Here is a 19,856-nt window from a genome sequence, read left to right on the forward strand (position 1 = left end):
ATATTAAAATATGGAGAAAATATTTACAAGAAATATTTTGCTTCCATCAATTATGCAACCAACTATACGGCGGAGTATTATTGACTACATAAACAAAAGGATTTATACAACTATATTTGTATGTGTTTACTATATTTTTATACGTTAATATTATTAAAAATATTTAGTAATTTTGAAATTATCACTAAGAATTTCAAAAATGTACGTGGGATGACAAAGAAAATTTCAATTAATTAAAATATTGATGAACATTGTTTGTATAATGAAGATTTATCTGATATACGTTTACGGAAGATGGAATAAAAAAGAAGAAATATTGAGATGGGAACTTATACTTGTCATGATAGAAATAACGGTTTTTCAATGTGCGTTTATAAAATTTCCGGTTGAAGTAAAAAACATATTTTGTATACAAAAAGTGTTTTGAATAAGCATAAAAATTATGTAAAAGAAAACAATTTGACATGCTACATGATACGAGGGACGAAAAATGATATTTGAATTAATGAAAATTTTCTTAAAAATCGTGTTGATAGTGAAGATTAATTTGATATAACGTTTATGGATTATTGAATAAAAAGAAGAAATATAACTAACAAATATAGAGATGGGAATTTATACTTGTCAATATGGAAATAACAGTTTTTCAATATGCGTTTAGAGAATTCTCGTTTAAAGTGAAAAATTCATTTTGTGTACAAAAATTGTTTTGGATAAGCATGATAATTATAAAAAACAAACAATTGGACATGTTACATGATACGAGGGACGACAAATAATATTTTAATTAATGAATATTTCTATAAAAATTGTGTAGACAGTGAAGATTTATTTGATATAACGTTTAGGAAACATCGAATAAAAAAGAAGAAATATAACTAACACGTATAGAGATGGGAATTTATGCTTGTCATTACAGAAATAACAGTTTTTCAACGGTCATTTAGAATATTTTCGTTTGATGTCAAAAAAAAAGCAAATTCTGAGTACAAAAAATGTTTTGAATGGGGAAAAAAGTTTAAAAAAAGCAATTGGACATGTTACATTATACGAAGGACGAAAAATAATTGAATTAATGAAAATTATCATTATAATCGTGTTGATAGTGAAGATTTATCTGAGATACGTCTACGGAACATCGAATAAAAAAAAAGAAATATGACTAACAAGTATAGAGATGGGAATTTATAAATGTAACTGTAAAATATTTGAATGATGGAATGTTATAAACTAACAAGGAAATAACCGAATTTAAACAATTCGTTCTTATACAGGTTGAATTCTAAATATAGAATACCAATATAGCAACAAATTTCCGTAAAAAACAACAATTATTTCTCATCTTTTTCCACCGGTTGTCCATACTCGTCGATTTCCAAAGACGGAACTAGAGGCGGCATAAATCCATATTCCATTTTAATATTTTTGTCGTTGAAGTTCGATCTAGCGCTTCGGTATTTCCTCGAAACTCCCTCATCTGCTTTCGGTGGCGATAAACCAACATAATTATGGTTATCTTTCCCCTCACCATGATCGCAACTATGACTTAAAGGAGGTAAATATCCTTTATTCAAAACCAAATCTGGTTTGGGCGGCAAATAAAATTTAGGCGCGTAGGTATATGGATTAGGATAATGATAACCGTCCGAATTACTTTCCTCGACGGTTTTTTCTTTATTTAAGTACCTCGTTTGTACTTCGGTATTAATATTCCGTTGAAATTGTTCTAAATTCGTTTTAACTTGATAATTCCATTCATTACGTAAAGGCCAATTCGCGTAAGGTTTTTGTATGTATTTAACCATTTGGTAACGTCTTGGTACTTCTATTCTTATATAATAAGGTTGTGGTACTGGGTAAGGTCTATCGATATACTGCGGTACTGGTTTTTCGACTATTTTTTCAACCGGTACTTGTTTTTCTATATAATGTGGTACTGGAATTTTCTTTTCTATTATACGATCAACAGGTACCGCCACTGGAGTGGGTACAGGTACTTGTATATGTACTGGATACGGTCTATCCACGTATTGCGGTACTTTTTTTTCGACTATCTTTTCTACTGGTACTTGTTTTTCTATGTAATGAGGTACTGGTACTTTTTTTTCTATTATTCTATCGATATGTACCGGTACTCTAACTTCAACAGGATACGGTTGAGGATAAGGTACTCTAACTGCAACAGGATAAGGTCTATCTATATATTTAGTTATTTGTACTGGGACATGTACTGGTTTTTCAACGATTTTTTCTACTGGGTAAGGTTGTGGTACCGCTACGGGTTTTTCGACTATTTTCGTTATATGTATCGGTTTTTCAACAACTTTTTCCACGTGTACTGGTACCGTTACTTGTTTTACAACTGGTACCGGTACTCTTATCGGGTAAGGTTGATTTAGTAGCCCCGATTGTTGTTGAAAAACGACTTGGTGTTGATCTAACTCTACGAATCGATTATCAACTGTTGGATTCGGTAGTTTCTGGATATTAACGTCATTATCAACTTCTGGTTTCGCTGTTGAAGATTGCAATTGCCCGGGAAGGTACAACAACGTTTTACCGAGTTCTAATTCGTTCTTGATACTGATATATCCCGAGGAGGAATCGTATTTTCCCAAGTAGTACGGAATTGTCTTTTGTATTTCAACTTGAACGTTCTGTTTATTTATTTGATAGTTTTCTTCGTCGTTTTTGGTACTTTCTAATCTAGTTGTAACAGGATTAGGTCTTGGAGTTACTACTACAGTTGGTGTAGGTGTAGTTGATTCGAAAGTTGTATATATATCACTGTTGGTACTGCCTATCGTCGATACAAACTGTTCTTTTTCATTAAAAATACTTTCTGTAGTCGATACTAGATTATTTTCTATTTCTGCTGCCACTATTGGTTGTTCTTCAAAATTAGATCTAGTTAGATCTTTAAAAGCAGAACAAGGAGTCGTGGATTTGAAGCTAAAATCTTCTGTAGCAGTACTGGAAACGGCGTTATTGATATCTAAAACATCTTGACCGTTAATCAAATTCTGGGTATTAGTGATCAATTTGTTTGGTTCTTTCGACTGGTATCTAACCCCGAATTGTTGGTAAGTGTTTGTTCGTTCATCGGATTCACGTAATCTCTCATCTTCTTGATGAATCGCTTTAATTTCACCTACAGAACTTGGTGTAGATTGAGGAAAAATCACGTTTTCAATAGGTTGCTGGATATGTTGGACAATTACTTGTTGAGGTTGTGAATAAGCAATTGGTTGTTGGTTATAAACGTAAGATACTTGTTGCTGGTCTTCAATAATCTGCTGAACGATTTGCTGTGGTTGTTGATGGATAATCTGCTGTTGCTCTCGGATAATTTGTTGAGGCAGCTCTTGGACGATCTTCCGCTGTTGTTCTTGAACAATTTGCTGTGGCTGTCTATTAATAACCTGCTGTTGCTCTTGAACAATTTGCTGTGGATATTCATTAATAATCTGCTGTTGTTCTTGAACGATTTGCTGTGGTTGTTCATTAATAATCTGCTGTTGTTCTTGAACGATTTGCTGTGGATATTCATTAATAATCTGCTGTTGTTCTTGAACGATTTGCTGTGGATATTCATTAATAATCTGCTGTTGTTCTTGAACGATTTGTCGTGGTTGTTCATTAATAATCTGCTGTTGTTCTTGAACGATTTGCTGTGGTTGTTCATTAATAATCTGCTGTTTTTCTTGTATAATTTGGTCTGATTGTTGTAGAACGATTTGTTGTTGTTGTTTTATGGGATCGTAGTTTGTTTGTCGACTATTCGATTCTAGTAAAGTGAATTGAGAATTTGGTGGTTGTGTTTTGATCGATTGTATATTTGTACCTTCTTTTTTCAACGGACCGGTATCTGGAAGACCTTCAAGTTGAGGTAGGTTGTTCTGGAAATGATATTAGTTATCTGGTTGAAGATTGATTTGATTAATTGTATTTACCTCTTTGTTTCTTAGTTGTATAACTGCTTCGTGACCAAGGGCGAATTTGGCGTTTGATTTGCTGTGCGGTCCGACGTTGCCATATTCTACAGCTGGGTGGTAGCCCCAATCGTCGGCGAAATACTGAACGTCTTGTCTGGCATCTTTATTTTGAACGAAATACCTGAAATAAACGACAAAAATTATTGTTTATTTTGAAAAATACTGCTCGTATTGAATCATACCTTCCAGAAGCATATATACCGTCTCTTTGTTCTTGTTTTCCTTGTTTTTCTCCTTTATCTCCGATTATATTGTATCCGTATTCGTATTTTGGAGGATTCTATAATAAAAAGTAGTATAAAACAATTTTTTATTAATCTAAATATAAAAAAAAACGATTCTTCACAATCAGATGTCAGTCGGCGTTGTGCTACAGCTACGTAAACATGTCCGCCATTATTGATGTACCCGCCAAAAGTGAATTCATCGGATTATGCGTCGACCCTCGTATTTCAAGATTTTATATAAGTAAACTAATAATTGTCCTTGTACAAATCAACAAATTAATGATTTTTTTATACTTAACGACCTAGACCTGATACTAACTTAATAAATACCAAAACAGAGCTCGTTCGTATTGATATCAATCAATCTAGTCTGATCTACTTTTCCAAAATCTAGAGCAGGTATATACAAAATTCAAGGTAAAATGCGAACCGTATTTTTTAGATTGAATTAAATTGAAAGAACAATTATTCAAAATTTAAAGTTTATAAAGGTTTTTTTAGTTTTGATTTATGTCTCAAAACACTCGATTATGATTTGGTTTTTGAAAAATATGAAACATACCGGATCTGCATCTGTTTTTTGTGGTTCCGCATATCCAGGAGGTTTGACTGTATGCGAATATGCAAATATTAATGTTAAAACAACTAGCGATGGCTGAAACAAAAGAAAAATCCATCAATATATATTATAAAAGTCTTTGTACTGGTTCTAGAACATTCCGCGACATTCCTATATTAAATCACAAAGTTTTTAACTTCGAAATTTATATTGAAAATAATTTAGAAGATGACGAAACATTCTAGAACACAAACTACGTTATGGGTTCGAAATTCCAAGTTAGAATTGAAAATGTAGCACCAGATACAATCATTCCAATGCTTCTTTAACTTCTCGATGTCGTGCTTGTCGAAGGATTTGTCTTTATTTGAGCTGTGGAGCATGTTTAGAATCAGCGGAGGCCAGATCTGGGTTATATGGTGGATGAGGAAACAATTTGAAGAGTGATTAATGCCTTTGGACGTTTAGGACGTGGTTCATTGATTGTAGTTCACTTCTCGATTCCGGAGTGAAGTTATGGATCTATTATCACATATAGATGTAAAAAAATCTGATATATTACGTTTGAACATGACCAAATATTGATCTCGATCATCAACACGTTGTTTTTGATCGATTGTGACCGAACGAGGTACCAAAGCTTTCTCATGGTTAAATATTCATGCCTAATTTTGAGTACACTGTCTTCTGATATCTTTATGGTCTGAGCTATCGCAAGCAATTTCAATTTTCGATTAGATATAACCAATTTGTGGACTTTTTTGATGTTTTTTTTTTTATTAACCACCTAAATTGGTCGACCAGAACGTTCACCACCATCTATGTCTATGTTTAATTTCAGCATATGGTTATTTTCGATAGAATAGAGCCTGGATAACACTTTTGAAACCATTTCTGAGCTTGTACAGTTTTTTTTTCACCAAGAAGCAATAATAAATGGTTGTCACTTCTTTCTGTACACTGCTGTTGGTTTAATCCACATTCAAAGAGATTCTACGATCGTGTCTTTAAACAATTCAATTAACCCTCGTATGACAACGTATCGAGTGTTGCCATATATCCAAATTTGACTAGGAATCTTCTCTAAAGATAATAGAAAATAATTTTTACTAAAATCTAGTTCTCTAATGATACTGGAGTGATTGTTTAATCGATTTTTTTTTATGGAAACGTTTTTTTTATTATTTATTTGATTGTAAAATCGAGATCAGAAATTAATCATTTGGATTATCTAATTAAACGTCTGAAGTAATTAGAAATATAACTTTCGTTTAGTTTAAATTCAATATAGGCATTGTTTTATGTTATAATTGTGTAAACTAACTTTAAACATCAACTAGTGAAAGTTTATTAACAAATAGTCATTAAAACTAAAAAATTATACACTATCGGTTAATAGTTTTCGCCCACCCCGTAATTCATTCATTTAATTTTCAAAATAATACCCCCTAACAAATTTCTTTTTCATATTGTCAAAAAAAAAACGGTCGAAACCGGATCATTTGTTTACTTTATACGAGGGCATGTTAATATTTTGTACGTAAGTGTTTATAATTGTAGTTTAGTCCTAGTTAGATGGATCAAGATGTCTTTTTGTGAATTATAAATCGGGTAAAACCAAGAAATTACCGGTTGAAACTGGTTTATAGATCGCAAGTTCCCATAGTTAATTAAAAATACCTCGACTATATGAATATTGATATATCAAACTCATAATCACCTAACATTGAGCTTGAGCCGTCCCTGGCGGTTAGATAGTAGTGGAGAATCATTTTTTTTTTCGTCAAACAGACCAAAAGGACGTAATCGTCTATTGAAAATTAATAATGTTCGAATCTATAATTTTGAAAATATGATATCAGATTTTGTAACTTTAAAAGCTTATAACTCGGAAACGAGGGGTGGTATGAGAATTTTTTTTCATTTCATCTACTCACTAGTGAATTTTTTGCACCCTGTATATGTGTGGTGTTTGAAATATCGAAATCGATTGTTTTATTTTTTATATATATATCATGCAAACTATGGGGTGGGTAAAACTGTTGGCGGGTAGTGTATATGAAAAGAGTTCTATAGAAAAATAGTTTTTTTGGAAAGTTTATGAAGTATATTACATTTTTCTAACCTTAAATTTTGTTTTAATTTTCTCATAAAAGTCGTTTAACGTATAATTAGTCATATTGTGTATTAATTTTTTTTATTTGGAATTGAAAGCTTATTTTTTAAAAAAATGGTCGTAAATTTTTCATTAAATTTCGTTAAAATATCCGAAGTTGCTGTAGGTCTGGCCCACGTATCATTTTTTGTTCAAAAACTTCTTTAATAACTCCCCGAGTTATTATTATTTTATTTATTTAATAAAAGAAAATATTTCACATCGAATAATTAAATTAATTATAAAAAAAAGGTATAGTAGACGGATATACTTATATTTAAAGAAATTATGTCTTTAATATTTTCGAAAAATTTCGGTAATTTTGATTTCTACTGACCTGCATGCCGTTCAGCATGGCTCTTAATAAATGTCCACCTTGAACTAACAACTATCACAAACTGAAACAAAACAAAAATTTGATACCAACTAAATTTGAAAGAAGTACTACCAAACGGGAATCTTAACACGAATACTGAGATGCATAGACACCGTAGTTCTCTTTAGAACTGATCTCTTTTAGAAATGTATCAGAATTTCATCTGAATCCTTACACAAGTCCTTTCACCTGCCCAGCCCGATTTTGTTGGGTAGCGAGACAATTTACATGCCACGATATATTGGAAAATTGATAATATTGATAAAATTTGGAAGGAACCAAATACAGAGTCGCGGAACTACGTATGAAGACCAAAGTTAGAAACAAAAAATAGTATAATACGAGGGTAAATTAAATTTAAAAATAATACACGTTACTATAAAGTTGATCTTATTTTTATTGGTTTTACTTTGTGGAATTGAAAAAGATCAGCATACAGAATCGAGAAATAACGAATGAAAATGAAAATTGGGGACAAAAAATAGTATAATAAGAGGGTTAAGCTAAATTTAAAAACAATATATGTTATTATAAAGATTGATCTTATTTTTATTGCTTTTACTTTGTGGAATTAAAAAAAGATCGGCACTCAGAATCGAAAAATAACGATTTAAAATGAAAATTAGAAACAAAAAATAATATAATACGAGGGTTGAGCTAAATTTAAAAACAATATACGTTATTATAAAGATTGATCTTATTTTTATTGCTTTTACTTTGTGGAATTGAAAAAGATCAGCATACAGAATCGAGAAATAACGAATGAAAATGAAAATTGGGGACAAAAAATAGTATAATACGAGGGTTAAGCTAAATTTAAAAACAATATATGTTATTATAAAGATTGATCTTATTTTTATTGCTTTTACTTTGTGGAATTAAAAAAAGATCGGCACTCAGAATCGAAAAATAACGATTTAAAATGAAAATTAGAAACAAAAAATAATATAATACGAGGGTTGAGCTAAATTTAAAAACAATATACGTTATTATAAAGATTGATCTTATTTTTATTGCTTTTACTTTGTGGAATTGAAAAAGATCAGCATACAGAGTCGAAAAATACCGAATGAAAATGAAAATTAGGGACAAAAAATAGTATAATACGAGGGTTAAGCTAAATTTAAAAACAATATACGTTATTATAAAGATTGATCTTATTTTTATTGCTCTTACTTTGTGGAATTAAAAAAAGATCGGCACTCAGAATCGAAAAATAACGATTTAAAATGAAAATTAGAAACAAAAAATAATATAATACGAGGGTTGAGCTAAATTTAAAAACAATATACGTTATTATAAAGATTGATCTTATTCTTATTGCTTTTACTTTGTGGAATTGAAATGGATCAGCATAGAGAATCGAGAAATAACGAATGAAAATGAAAATTAGAAACAAAAAATAGTATAATACGAGGGTTAAGCTAAATTTAAAAACAATATATGTTATTATAAAGATTGATCTTATTTTTATTGCTTTTACTTTGTGGAATTAAAAAAAGATCGGCACTCAGAATCGGAAAATAACGAATTAAAATGAAAATTAGAAACAAAAAATAATATAATACGAGGATTAAGCTAAATTTAAAAACAATATACGTTAATATAAAGCTGGATCTTATTTTTATTGCTTTTACTTTGTGGAATTAAAAAAGGATCAGCATACAGAATCGAAAAATACCGAATGAAAATGAAAATTAGAAACAAAAAATAGTATAATACGAGGATTAAGCTAAATTTAAAAACAATATACGTTAATATAAAGCTGGATCTTATTTTTATTGCTTTTACTTTGTGGAATTAAAAAAGGATCAGCATACAGAATCGAAAAATACCGAATGAAAATGAAAATTAGAAACAAAAAATAGTATAATACGAGGATTAAGCTAAATTTAAAAACAATATACGTTAATATAAAGCTGGATCTTATTTTTATTGCTTTTACTTTGTGGAATTGAAAAAGATCAGCATACAGAGTCGAGAAATAACGAATGAAAATGAAAATTAGAAACAAAAAATAATATAATACGAGGGTTAAGCTAAATTTAAAAACAATATATGTTATTATAAAGATTGATCTTATTTTTATTGCTTTTACTTTGTGAAATTGAAAAGGATCCGCATACAGAATCGAAAAATACCGAATGAAAATGGAAATTAGAAACAAAAAATAGTATAATACGAGGATTAAGCTAAATTTAAAAACAATATACGTTAATATAAAGCTGGATCTTATTTTTATTGCTTTTACTTTGTGGAATTGAAAAAGATCAGCATACAGAGTCGAGAAATAACGAATGAAAATGAAAATTAGAAACAAAAAATAATATAATACGAGGGTTAAGCTAAATTTAAAAACAATATATGTTATTATAAAGATTGATCTTATTTTTATTGCTTTTACTTTGTGCAATTAAAAAAGGATCGGTACTCAGAATCGAAAAATAACGATTTAAAATGAAAATTAGAAACAAAAAATAATATAATACGAGGGTTAAGCTAAATTTAAAAACAATATATGTTATTATAAAGATTGATCTTATTTTTATTGCTTTTACTTTGTGGAATTAAAAAAGGATCGGTACTCAGAATCGAAAAATAACGATTTAAAATGAAAATTAGAAACAAAAAATGATATAATACGAGGGTTAAGCTAAATTTAAAAACAATATATGTTATTATAAAGATTGATCTTATTTTTATTGCTTTTACTTTGTGGAATTAAAAAAGGATCGGCACTCAGAATCGAAAAATAACGATTTAAAATGAAAATTAGAAACAAAAAATAGTATAATACGAGGGTTAAGCTAAATTTAAAAACAATATACGTGACTATAAAGTTGATCTTATTCTTATTGCTTTTACTTTGTGAAATTGAAAACGATCAACGTACAGAATCGGAAAATAACGAATTAAAATGAAAATTAGAAACAAAAAATAGTATAATACGAGGATTAAGCTAAATTTAAAAACAATATACGTTAATATAAAGCTGGATCTTATTTTTATTGCTTTTACTTTGTGGAATTAAAAAAGGATCAGCATACAGAATCGAAAAATACCGAATGAAAATGAAAATTAGAAACAAAAAATAGTATAATACGAGGATTAAGCTAAATTTAAAAACAATATACGTTATTATAAAGATTGATCTTATTTTTATTGCTTTTACTTTGTGGAATTGAAAAAGATCAGCATACAGAATCGAGAAATAACGATTGAAAATGGAAATTAGAAACAAAAAATAGTATAATACGAGGGTTGAACTGAATTTAAAAACAATAGACGTTATCATAAACATTGATATTATTATTTTATTTTGCTTTTACTTTGATAAAATTTGTTCACAATTCAAATAAATAATTTTCATAAGTCATTTACGACAACTGACTTTTCAATAATATCAATTATAACCCTTAATATGATGTCATTTTCATTTTATTTTTTCAAATCTTTCATGTAAATATTAGTTTACATATTGATGACATATATATGCTGTGATTAAATGAAAATTACGTAAATATTACTAAACCTTGCATCTTCAAAGGCTAACGGCCTTAACTGCATCTCCATAGAAATTTCTAGTAGAATCATTTCACTTTTGAAGGTTAAAATTCGAGTTGAAGGTTAAAGATGATACGGGCATTCGAAAATAATTTATTACGCTATCGAATAATGCCCTAGGGGGTTTAGAAAAAAAAATTCGAAAATCCTCTAATTTAATACATAAATTTCAATATACGATGTTTATTTTCCATTAATTTTATTTAATATATACAGGAGGTCCAAATGTCACTAGCTATTTATAATTCGAAATGTTTTATTCCACAAAATGAAAATAATTATTAATAACAACAGGGGATATTTGAAAATTATTTAAAGATCATGTCAAATTAATAAATCTCGATTATTTTATAGAAAATAATTTCCCAGATCATCAACATTCTTCCGAAAGATTTATATCGGATTCTCGAATTTCAACGATTACGTAAATCCTAATCGAGAGAAAAAAAATCTTGATAGCAAGCGTTGATTTTCCAATTACCATTAATCATGTGCAAGAGACGTTACGGCCGATTATGGCCCATCAAAGTACCAATGGTATTTTGGTAGGGACGCTTAACATATCAATTCATTAATCAATCACTGCATTTTCAATTTTCTGGTATATAACGCTAAATTATGAGATATGGACAAAGGCACTAGCACCACAGTACACCGGAACGTCCCCGATGTCCTTAGTGTCAAAATGGCGTTTTAGATTTCCGTTTCCGGTAATTGATGTGGATGTTTGGTGGTGAATAACGACCTTGGGGTCATCTTGGGACATATTCTCACCTAGACGATGGTTCCTAGGCTGCATAAACCCCGTATTACGTCTTAATGTACTAGAAAAGCAACTAAACGTTATAGATTTTGTTGAATTGATTCTGGAGATCAAAAATTTTTTCTAATTCTTCTACTAACGTCTTATCTCTTCTATAAATGTAATTTTGAGATAGGGATACAAAGGAAAAGTCCCTAAGGGACTGATCTGGTGAATATAGTGGGTGGTTAAACCATTCGATGTACGGATGCCGTTTCGTTGTTTTGGTATTGTCAGCGCCCGGACTATAAGATCGTCTATATGTTAAACTTCGTAAATATATTATAGATTGAAGAAAAAATTATAATTTACGATAATTTTTTAATGCACACTCGGAGTTTTTGTTTAAAAAATCCAAATTCACTTTTATTAGTTGTTTAATTGGTGGCTAAGAGACTTGACTATAGTTTTAAGTCGTCTTGATATGGTCAGCGGGAGTTTAAAGATTCGATGTCGACGTGGGCGCGCCTTCTACGACTTTCTTTCTCAATATTAAACTCGACCTTGCCACATAGTAGGAACGTTTTAGTCAGATGAGTGCCTCGTCTTGTAAAATTGCAAGAAATAAATGTAGCGTGAAATGGGGGACACAATTTCTAGCACAAACTGAATAAAAATAAAAAAAATGTTATAAGGATATTGGTATTTCTTTTTCCTACAAAAATCGCTTTTATATTTATCGTTTAATTACTTTTTTTCGTTCAATTCATTCATTACCTTTCGTTTTTTATTGTATTTTCAATGTTTAAAACATACAAGGGTCGATCCATTTGTTTTAAAATTTGTCAAATATTTAAATCAAAACATTTTTTTTTAACACTAGAAATTTTTGACCACGATCCGTCCCTGGCCTTCGTTAACACCGTCCCAACACTTATAACGAAAGTCCGTTAACTGGATTTGGTGTTTTTAGGAAATAATTTTGGTAAATTACTTGAGAAAGTTGGAAATAATCACAGGTGTTTATTATATTAATTTACTTCCAAAATTACGTGAGGCACACTCCAAACTTCATAATATATATACCAAAACAGTGATCACCCCTCGTAGATCTGATATCTGATACGACAATTTCAAGTTTACGAATAAATTTTTTTGAAATGAAAAATTCAACTAGATTTGGCAACGTTTTTCATACTTTATAATATATATGTACCTAAATACTGATCACTGATCGTAGATATGATACGACAAATTCAGGTTTATGAATAAATTCGATTGGATTAAAAAATTCGACTAGATTTGGCAACGTTTTCAATACTTTTAATATATATATATATACCTGAATACTGATCAACTCTCGTAGATATGATACGACAAATTCAAGTTTTCGAATAAATTTGATTGAATAAAAAAATTCGACTAGATTTGGCAACGTTTTACATAATTTATAATATATACCAAAAAACTGACCACCCCTCGTAGATATCATACGACAATTTCAAGTTTATGAATAAATTTGATTGAATTAGAAAATTCATTAGATATACCTGAATACTGATCACCCCTCGTAGATATGATACGATAATTTCAAGTTTATGAATAAATTCGATTGAATTAAGAAATTTCACTAGATTTGGCAACGTTGTCCAAACTGATAGAAGAAATAATAGCGTACATAATATTCACGTGAAGAAATGAGGAAATAGAAACTTTTAGATAATTTTTATAATGAGATTAAGATATTAAAATAGATCCTGATATTTCCTGAAATTGTACCAAAGCCTACATAAACGTCGTAAGTTACTAGTATATCCCTTACGTAATACTGGTTATTTTCTGTAATCGCCCTAGTTTTGAACGATAAAAAATATTTTGCATATTGTATCAAAAACTCGATCATGTCCATAAATCTGCTTATAAAAATCAACTATTCAAACTGATCGTATGGTATACTTTGAGGCGACTGAACCAGTTCTAGGTGTAGGAAAATAAAAAAAAAAACTTTCACTCTTAATTACTCTGTCAGACATTTTTATTACATTCTGAGATCTCTTTGGAATTGTCAATATTACATATTATCAGTCACTCTCACCTGTTTGATTTATTTTCATTGTTATTGATCACAAACAACGTCAAATTAATATAACGTGAGATAAACGAGAATTGGCAACCTAGACATTTCGTTACACTAAAATGAAGTTCGATTCTAATAAGAAATACTTCACAATGGTGTTTGTAAGAAAATATTTTTTTCTCATAATAACATTTGAAATTACAATTGATGGAAAATAAAGAAGAAATAATTGTAAACTATAATGAGTTGCACATTTTCCATCTTCGCTGACATCCCGCCATTAATCACAAGACGCCATCAATCGGAAGTGTCTACACAACCTAAATGACACTTCATGTTAATTATTTCAAAGATATGCATGGAATTAAACAAAAATTGGATGTTATATTAGATATATTCTAATTTACGAGGGGAGTTTGAGAAATATGCAAGATTATAATCATGAAAAATACATGAAAATGTATATCTACGAGGTGTAGTGAAAATAAATTGGGAAAGAACACAACTTTGAGGTAAAACTGAATATTTTGGTGGAATAAACAGGGGAAGAAACGTTACCATATGAAAAAAAAATTGTCACCAAACTATAACCTTGTCATTTTAATTTTATTCATGTACACAAGCGAGACGAGAATGTTGGTCTTACGAAATCATAGTTCCAATAAAAAATTTGACAGTAAAAACTCAATCTACATGAAAAAGCTTTCAATTTGACAGGTTCAAACTTATCACCGATTGTCTAAACACATAAATATACAGAGTACCGGTCAAAAGTTTTTGCCCACACCATAATCCATTCCGAAAATTTCAAAATTATACGCTATACAAAAAATTTTTCTTTCGTATTGTCAAAATAATTTCTTGAACCACAACTTTCGTTACGAAGATGTGTCGTTTTTTTTACTAGTGTAAAATACAAAATTTTAACGACTGTGATGTTATATTTTTATAAATACACTGCCTATTGGTTTAGTAGACATTTCTAAATATATGATGTCAAACTGGTTTACTTATTTACAATAATTTTCACTTTCAAAATACTAAAATATAAAGTATCAGCTCACCAACGTTTTAAAAGAGAATTAAATAAATATTATACCGGGTGTGATCAAATAATTTTTTCATATAATTTATATCTGGGTACAAATTTGAATATTGAATGTCGATTTAATTGTTTCCGGCGAATGCCAGGAAACATTAAGAAAGTGAACAAACATATAAACATAATTGAAAGTAAAAGTATTATCGAAAATAATTATCTTATTAAATTTCGTAAGGTAAAATTTATTTTTGGGTGTGTTAATGTAACTAAATTAGTAGATCATCGAAAGTTAAATTTTTTTTATTATTATTCGGATATTAGTACCGAACATAGAATTAAAACTAATTCACCGTTATACTAATTCAATTATTAAAAGTAAAACGGTGGCAACAGTGCGGTTATGTAGAACTGCTCAATCGAACCAGAATGATTCAGAATCCTACTATTAGATATATTATTTATTACGAAAAATGAGAGAAAAATAAGAACAAAAATTGCTGCTAGAAATTTATGTTACGAAAATTTGTATATCTTTTCATTACGTACAACTTCACCATTTGACTTTTGTCCATAGGACTTGTAGTTGTGCGGAAAATCAAGATAAACCGAGATAATTCCTAAATTATTTTTCCTTTCATTACTATCATATTCTCATCCTCTTCCAATAGGTTTCATGCTACTATTATTGTTTTCAATTTTCATATTTTTGACGACTTCTACCCGTTCCAATTTATTTATACTTTAAATGATAGATTTTACATAATACGTGGTCGTATTGAGTGTTGCATAACTAGAAGGTTGAGATATTTATCGTGTAATCTTTATGTTCGCATTATGATGTAGAAGAAAATACTTTAAATTATCATTCGTATTATGAAATGAATGAATATAACTGCTACTTTCATCTACTACAGTCGTTTTTATAGTTATTTATTTTACTTTAACTTACTGCATCTTTAAATTCAGTTTGTTACTGATAATTTGTATTTTTTATACGCTCCTTGTAATAAATAAAACTATTTATGTCCAGCGATACATTAGTACAAGTTTGCAAAAGACAACATTATAGTAAATCTAACTTTCCATCATCTATAAAAGTTCTACATATACATAGAGAGCGTAAATTCGTACACACCCATTTTAATTTACGATCTCAAGTTATGAAATAGTTAAAAGTAAAACTGACCAGTTTATATTATATCTTATAAGCGGTTGACATCTGGTTATGATGGATTTAGTATATTTAGCAATATACTTTTACTTTCGTTTGTTGCAAATTAGGTATTTATTAATTGCCAATGTATTTTGAGCGATTGATATATCGGGAGCAAAAATTAAAAAAAAAAGATTATGAAGTCATTAATTTATGAAAAAAGAACGGTTCATGTATTCCAAAGTTATAAATTATTCACAACAGACGTTAACATCTGACTTGACCTCGTAAATGTCAATTTACAAATTCAAACTAGGCAACAATGGTATCATTTATTTTCGTTCAAATTTACTATTTATTCTATTTTAGATAAAAATTATCTTTTAAATTCTTATTTAAAAGTTTTAACAAAAATTGTATAGCGCACTAAATGTTGTAGTGTTAGTGTTTAAATACTAGATGATAATATCAAATATTCTAATTTTCCAAGGGTCGATTCATAAACTTAATGTTCCGTTCGTCGTTCGTCGTTCATCATCGGTGTTACAGACATTGTTCGCTACCCGTAGATAAAATATTCTTTCTTCTATGTTATAATGTCGAATATTCACATATTTGTTTTTATTTTATGGATGACGAAATCAAATATTTCATTAGTAGAAAATTAAACAAAAAAGGTTATATTGGTTCTTAAAAACTACGGAGATAGATGGACAATTGATCTATATAGATCGCAAGCTTCAACAACGAACTATTAATTAGACTGTACTTAATACGATATTGTATTGTGTGTTGCCTGTACACAAAACCAAATTATAGTAGAATTTTGCATACTAAGTAATGAAGTAATTTGATTTGGTTATCGAATAAACAATAAATAAAAATGTAATTGACGAGTGAAATCAAAGTTCTAAAATTTAATAGACAACTAACTTAATTTGGGATTTGTTTAAGCTGTGATCGATAAGATACGTTTACATGTAATATTATTTGTAGGAAATGAATAGTTGAAAATACTGAAAATTCGATAGTACGTAATATCAAAAAAATATGTTATAGGTTCATAAATGTAAAATAAATATTCTTAATACGTTAGATAACAGATATTATGCAATACGTGGTAGTATTGAGTATTGCCTAACTAGAAGATTACACTACCTTGGTTCGAACTAAGTTGATGTTCATAGTAACAAAGTGGCAACCTTAAATCTTTTGCAACGTTGTCAAATTGATTATAAAATATGGAAACCAACATTAATGGTAGAAAATTATCGATTAATTCATGATTAAATGTCATTATAGTATGAAATATATTCCATTTTTTGTTAATAAAATAAAATACGTGTTAATAAAGACGCCATTTTGAAATATTCAGGAGGAACAAAAATTGATATACATCGTTCTTTGCTTTTTTCTTCTTCTTCTAAAAATATTACATCAGAAAATTTGTATTATGCAGTTCGTATATCTTAAGAAGCATCTTATTCAACTAATTTGGTTAGAAGATATTTTTGTTAAGTGAAACTTTTACCTTATCAAAATCGTAATACAAATGTCGAAATGCAAGTTTGTTTGTTAAATTGTTTATATAATAAACAATGTTGTAACTATCAAAATGGAATGGATAAATTGAGAAAAAAGATAAAAAAACTGGGGAGAGGTATAATCAACATATGAAATATTAGTCAAAGATCTTTATTAAAACTCACATAGGCAACATTGTACTGATGATTAGTATCGATATACTACACTGATGCTGGAGTACACATTATTTATTTTAGATGTTTATTTAGACATATTTAATCACATTTATATTATTTTATGTAGATTTTCAAATTATTTATGAAAATAGGATGAAATATAACCCAGTTTGCTACTTCAAACCGATAATTTTCTAAGTATAGAACAAAAGAGTTTCGTTATAATTAACATGCCCTAGTTTTTCGTAATTAAACTGTATTAAGAGTGAATGATTACATAACCTCAAACGATCGTTCTTGTTATATCGCCATGACTATGGGAAATAATATGGACAATTGAATTGAACGTTTACTACTTTGAATGGAATCAGACTTAAAAGCGATTTAATGTAACAAATTATCGGAATTACATTGCATATTCCATTGAATCATCGATGGATATTAAAAGAAAACAAAATAATTAGGTAACTGTTTTTGTAATCTAATGGCTTCGATTTAGATGAAGAACAGTCTCCATGGGAGAATGAAATATTGCTTCAAAGTTTAATTTTGACTTACTTGTGACAGGTGTTTCGTTCGAAAAGCTGCGTGCGGTTATACAAGGTTATTCATAAATATAATTAGAGAATAAAATTTTTTATAAACAAATAATACTTTTTAAAATCTTCGTTCTACCATTAACATATTTCCTAACGCCCTCTGTTATCAATTCTAATCCACCTCAAAGGAGATTCGCAAAGTTTCCAAATAGAAATTGTGAAAACAAGGAAAGTAATAATTACTCGGTGTATGAAAAAAATAGAATTATATGTATCATAAAGGTGTTTCTACATAAGTTTCTAATAATAAAGTTATGAAAATCGATGTTTATAGCAAATTAACCTATACATAGTCAATAATTAAATCTATTAGTGACGCCATCTTCACTTTGGATAGCGAAGCCAAAGGGTTAATTATAGTGTGGTATTACAGGAAACTGTGATAAAAACAATAGAGATGGGCGTTTCTACTTACAATAAAATATTATTTTCAAACTGATAGAAATGTAAGTGATAAATCTCATTTTCTATTACGATTTTTGTTATTACATGATTGTGAATGTTATGGGGACTTTCTGGTATGAATTTCCCATCAAAGTATGTATGTAATCCGATCAAGATATCATAATATATTTTTCCCACGTTGGAACTACTTCTAATTAGTGCATTTTGTTTCAATTAACGCTAATTCAGTATCTGGATTGGTAAGAGAAAATTATATATCAGTCTTATTAATGATAGTGTTGTAAAAATTTAATTATCATTACACAAGATCACGAAATGGAATTAATATAAGTTTTAATTGATTACACTTAAAAAAAAAATATTTCGTCATAATAATTTTGATATCTATCCTCGTATTGTGAGACATTTAATTTTTATTTGAAACCCAAAATATTTTATTTGTCGTATAAATTATTTAAATTAATATTTTTCAACAATAAGTCTTAAATATTGGACTAGCTACTCGCCAACTTGAGAATGTCTATAAATATATATATATTTTCAATTAAACCATTTTATCAGTGTAACATATGAAAATGTGGAAAAAATATAGACCAAACTTGTACTACTTTCCAAAAATTATTAACATCTCTCCTAGTTGATAATTATATGTTAATTAGGTAATTCTGAAATGCTTGGCGATTCTCAGCTATCTGGTAATTTAAACTTCTTACGAAAATTATTATGAGAATTAGTCTTACCTAATGATCATCATTGTTCTCTAATTCATTCCATTTTACTATTAAATTTTATAAATTATTCGATTTAATCCAGAAAATGAACGATGTCGTCAACACACGCATAAATAGATTATGGAACATTGTTGTCAGATGTTAACGTCTTGACGTAAAAGTATTTACTTCCTGCATTTTCATTTTTTGTCGACATTTACTGTAAAACGAAAATTGATACGACAAAACACATTTTCTAATGTAAATATTATTTTTTTTTCGTGTTTATATTTTTTATATCGGCTGTCTATATCGAATAAATCAAGGTTAGATTTTGCAAATCTGAAATCTTTTGAAATTTTAATTGTGCACGATACAATATAAAATGTCTGTTACATAAATTTTAATTTATTTCTTAAGTCAACTAAATATATCAATATTAAATTTATATTTATAGTACTAATCAAAGTTCTAAATCTTATATTTCGATATTTGAATACCTATATATAAAAATAAACGACTTGAAGATATAAAATGATGATAATTATAGAT

General features: G+C 28.8%; 1 protein-coding gene across 1 annotated transcript; it reads right to left on the minus strand.

Annotated features, from left to right (window-relative positions):
* Positions 1–1,331: 1,331 nt before the first annotated feature.
* Positions 1,332–19,423, minus strand: LOC130903880 (putative mediator of RNA polymerase II transcription subunit 26). Its single transcript, XM_057816242.1, has 6 exons — positions 19,335–19,423; positions 7,274–7,334; positions 4,785–4,877; positions 4,178–4,275; positions 3,954–4,116; positions 1,332–3,899 (listed from the first exon to the last, which is right to left on the minus strand). The coding sequence occupies exons 2-6, from the start codon at positions 7,289–7,291 to the stop codon at positions 1,332–1,334; spliced, it is 2,940 nt and encodes a 979-aa protein (XP_057672225.1). The 5' UTR covers positions 7,292–7,334; positions 19,335–19,423.
* Positions 19,424–19,856: the final 433 nt, after the last annotated feature.

This window comes from Diorhabda carinulata, chromosome 2, assembly GCF_026250575.1.
Source record: "Diorhabda carinulata isolate Delta chromosome 2, icDioCari1.1, whole genome shotgun sequence".
NCBI classification, from domain to species: Eukaryota; Metazoa; Arthropoda; class Insecta; order Coleoptera; family Chrysomelidae; genus Diorhabda; species Diorhabda carinulata.

Excerpts from the sequence above, each read along its gene's own strand:
- LOC130903880 (XM_057816242.1), bottom strand. Across the intron at positions 4,276-4,784 it reads AAAAAACAGATGCAGATCCG|AATCCTCCAAAATACGAATA; the intron begins GTATGTTTCATA and ends TTTTTATTATAG. Across the intron at positions 4,117-4,177 it reads GGTATATATGCTTCTGGAAG|GTATTTCGTTCAAAATAAAG; the intron begins GTATGATTCAAT and ends CGTTTATTTCAG.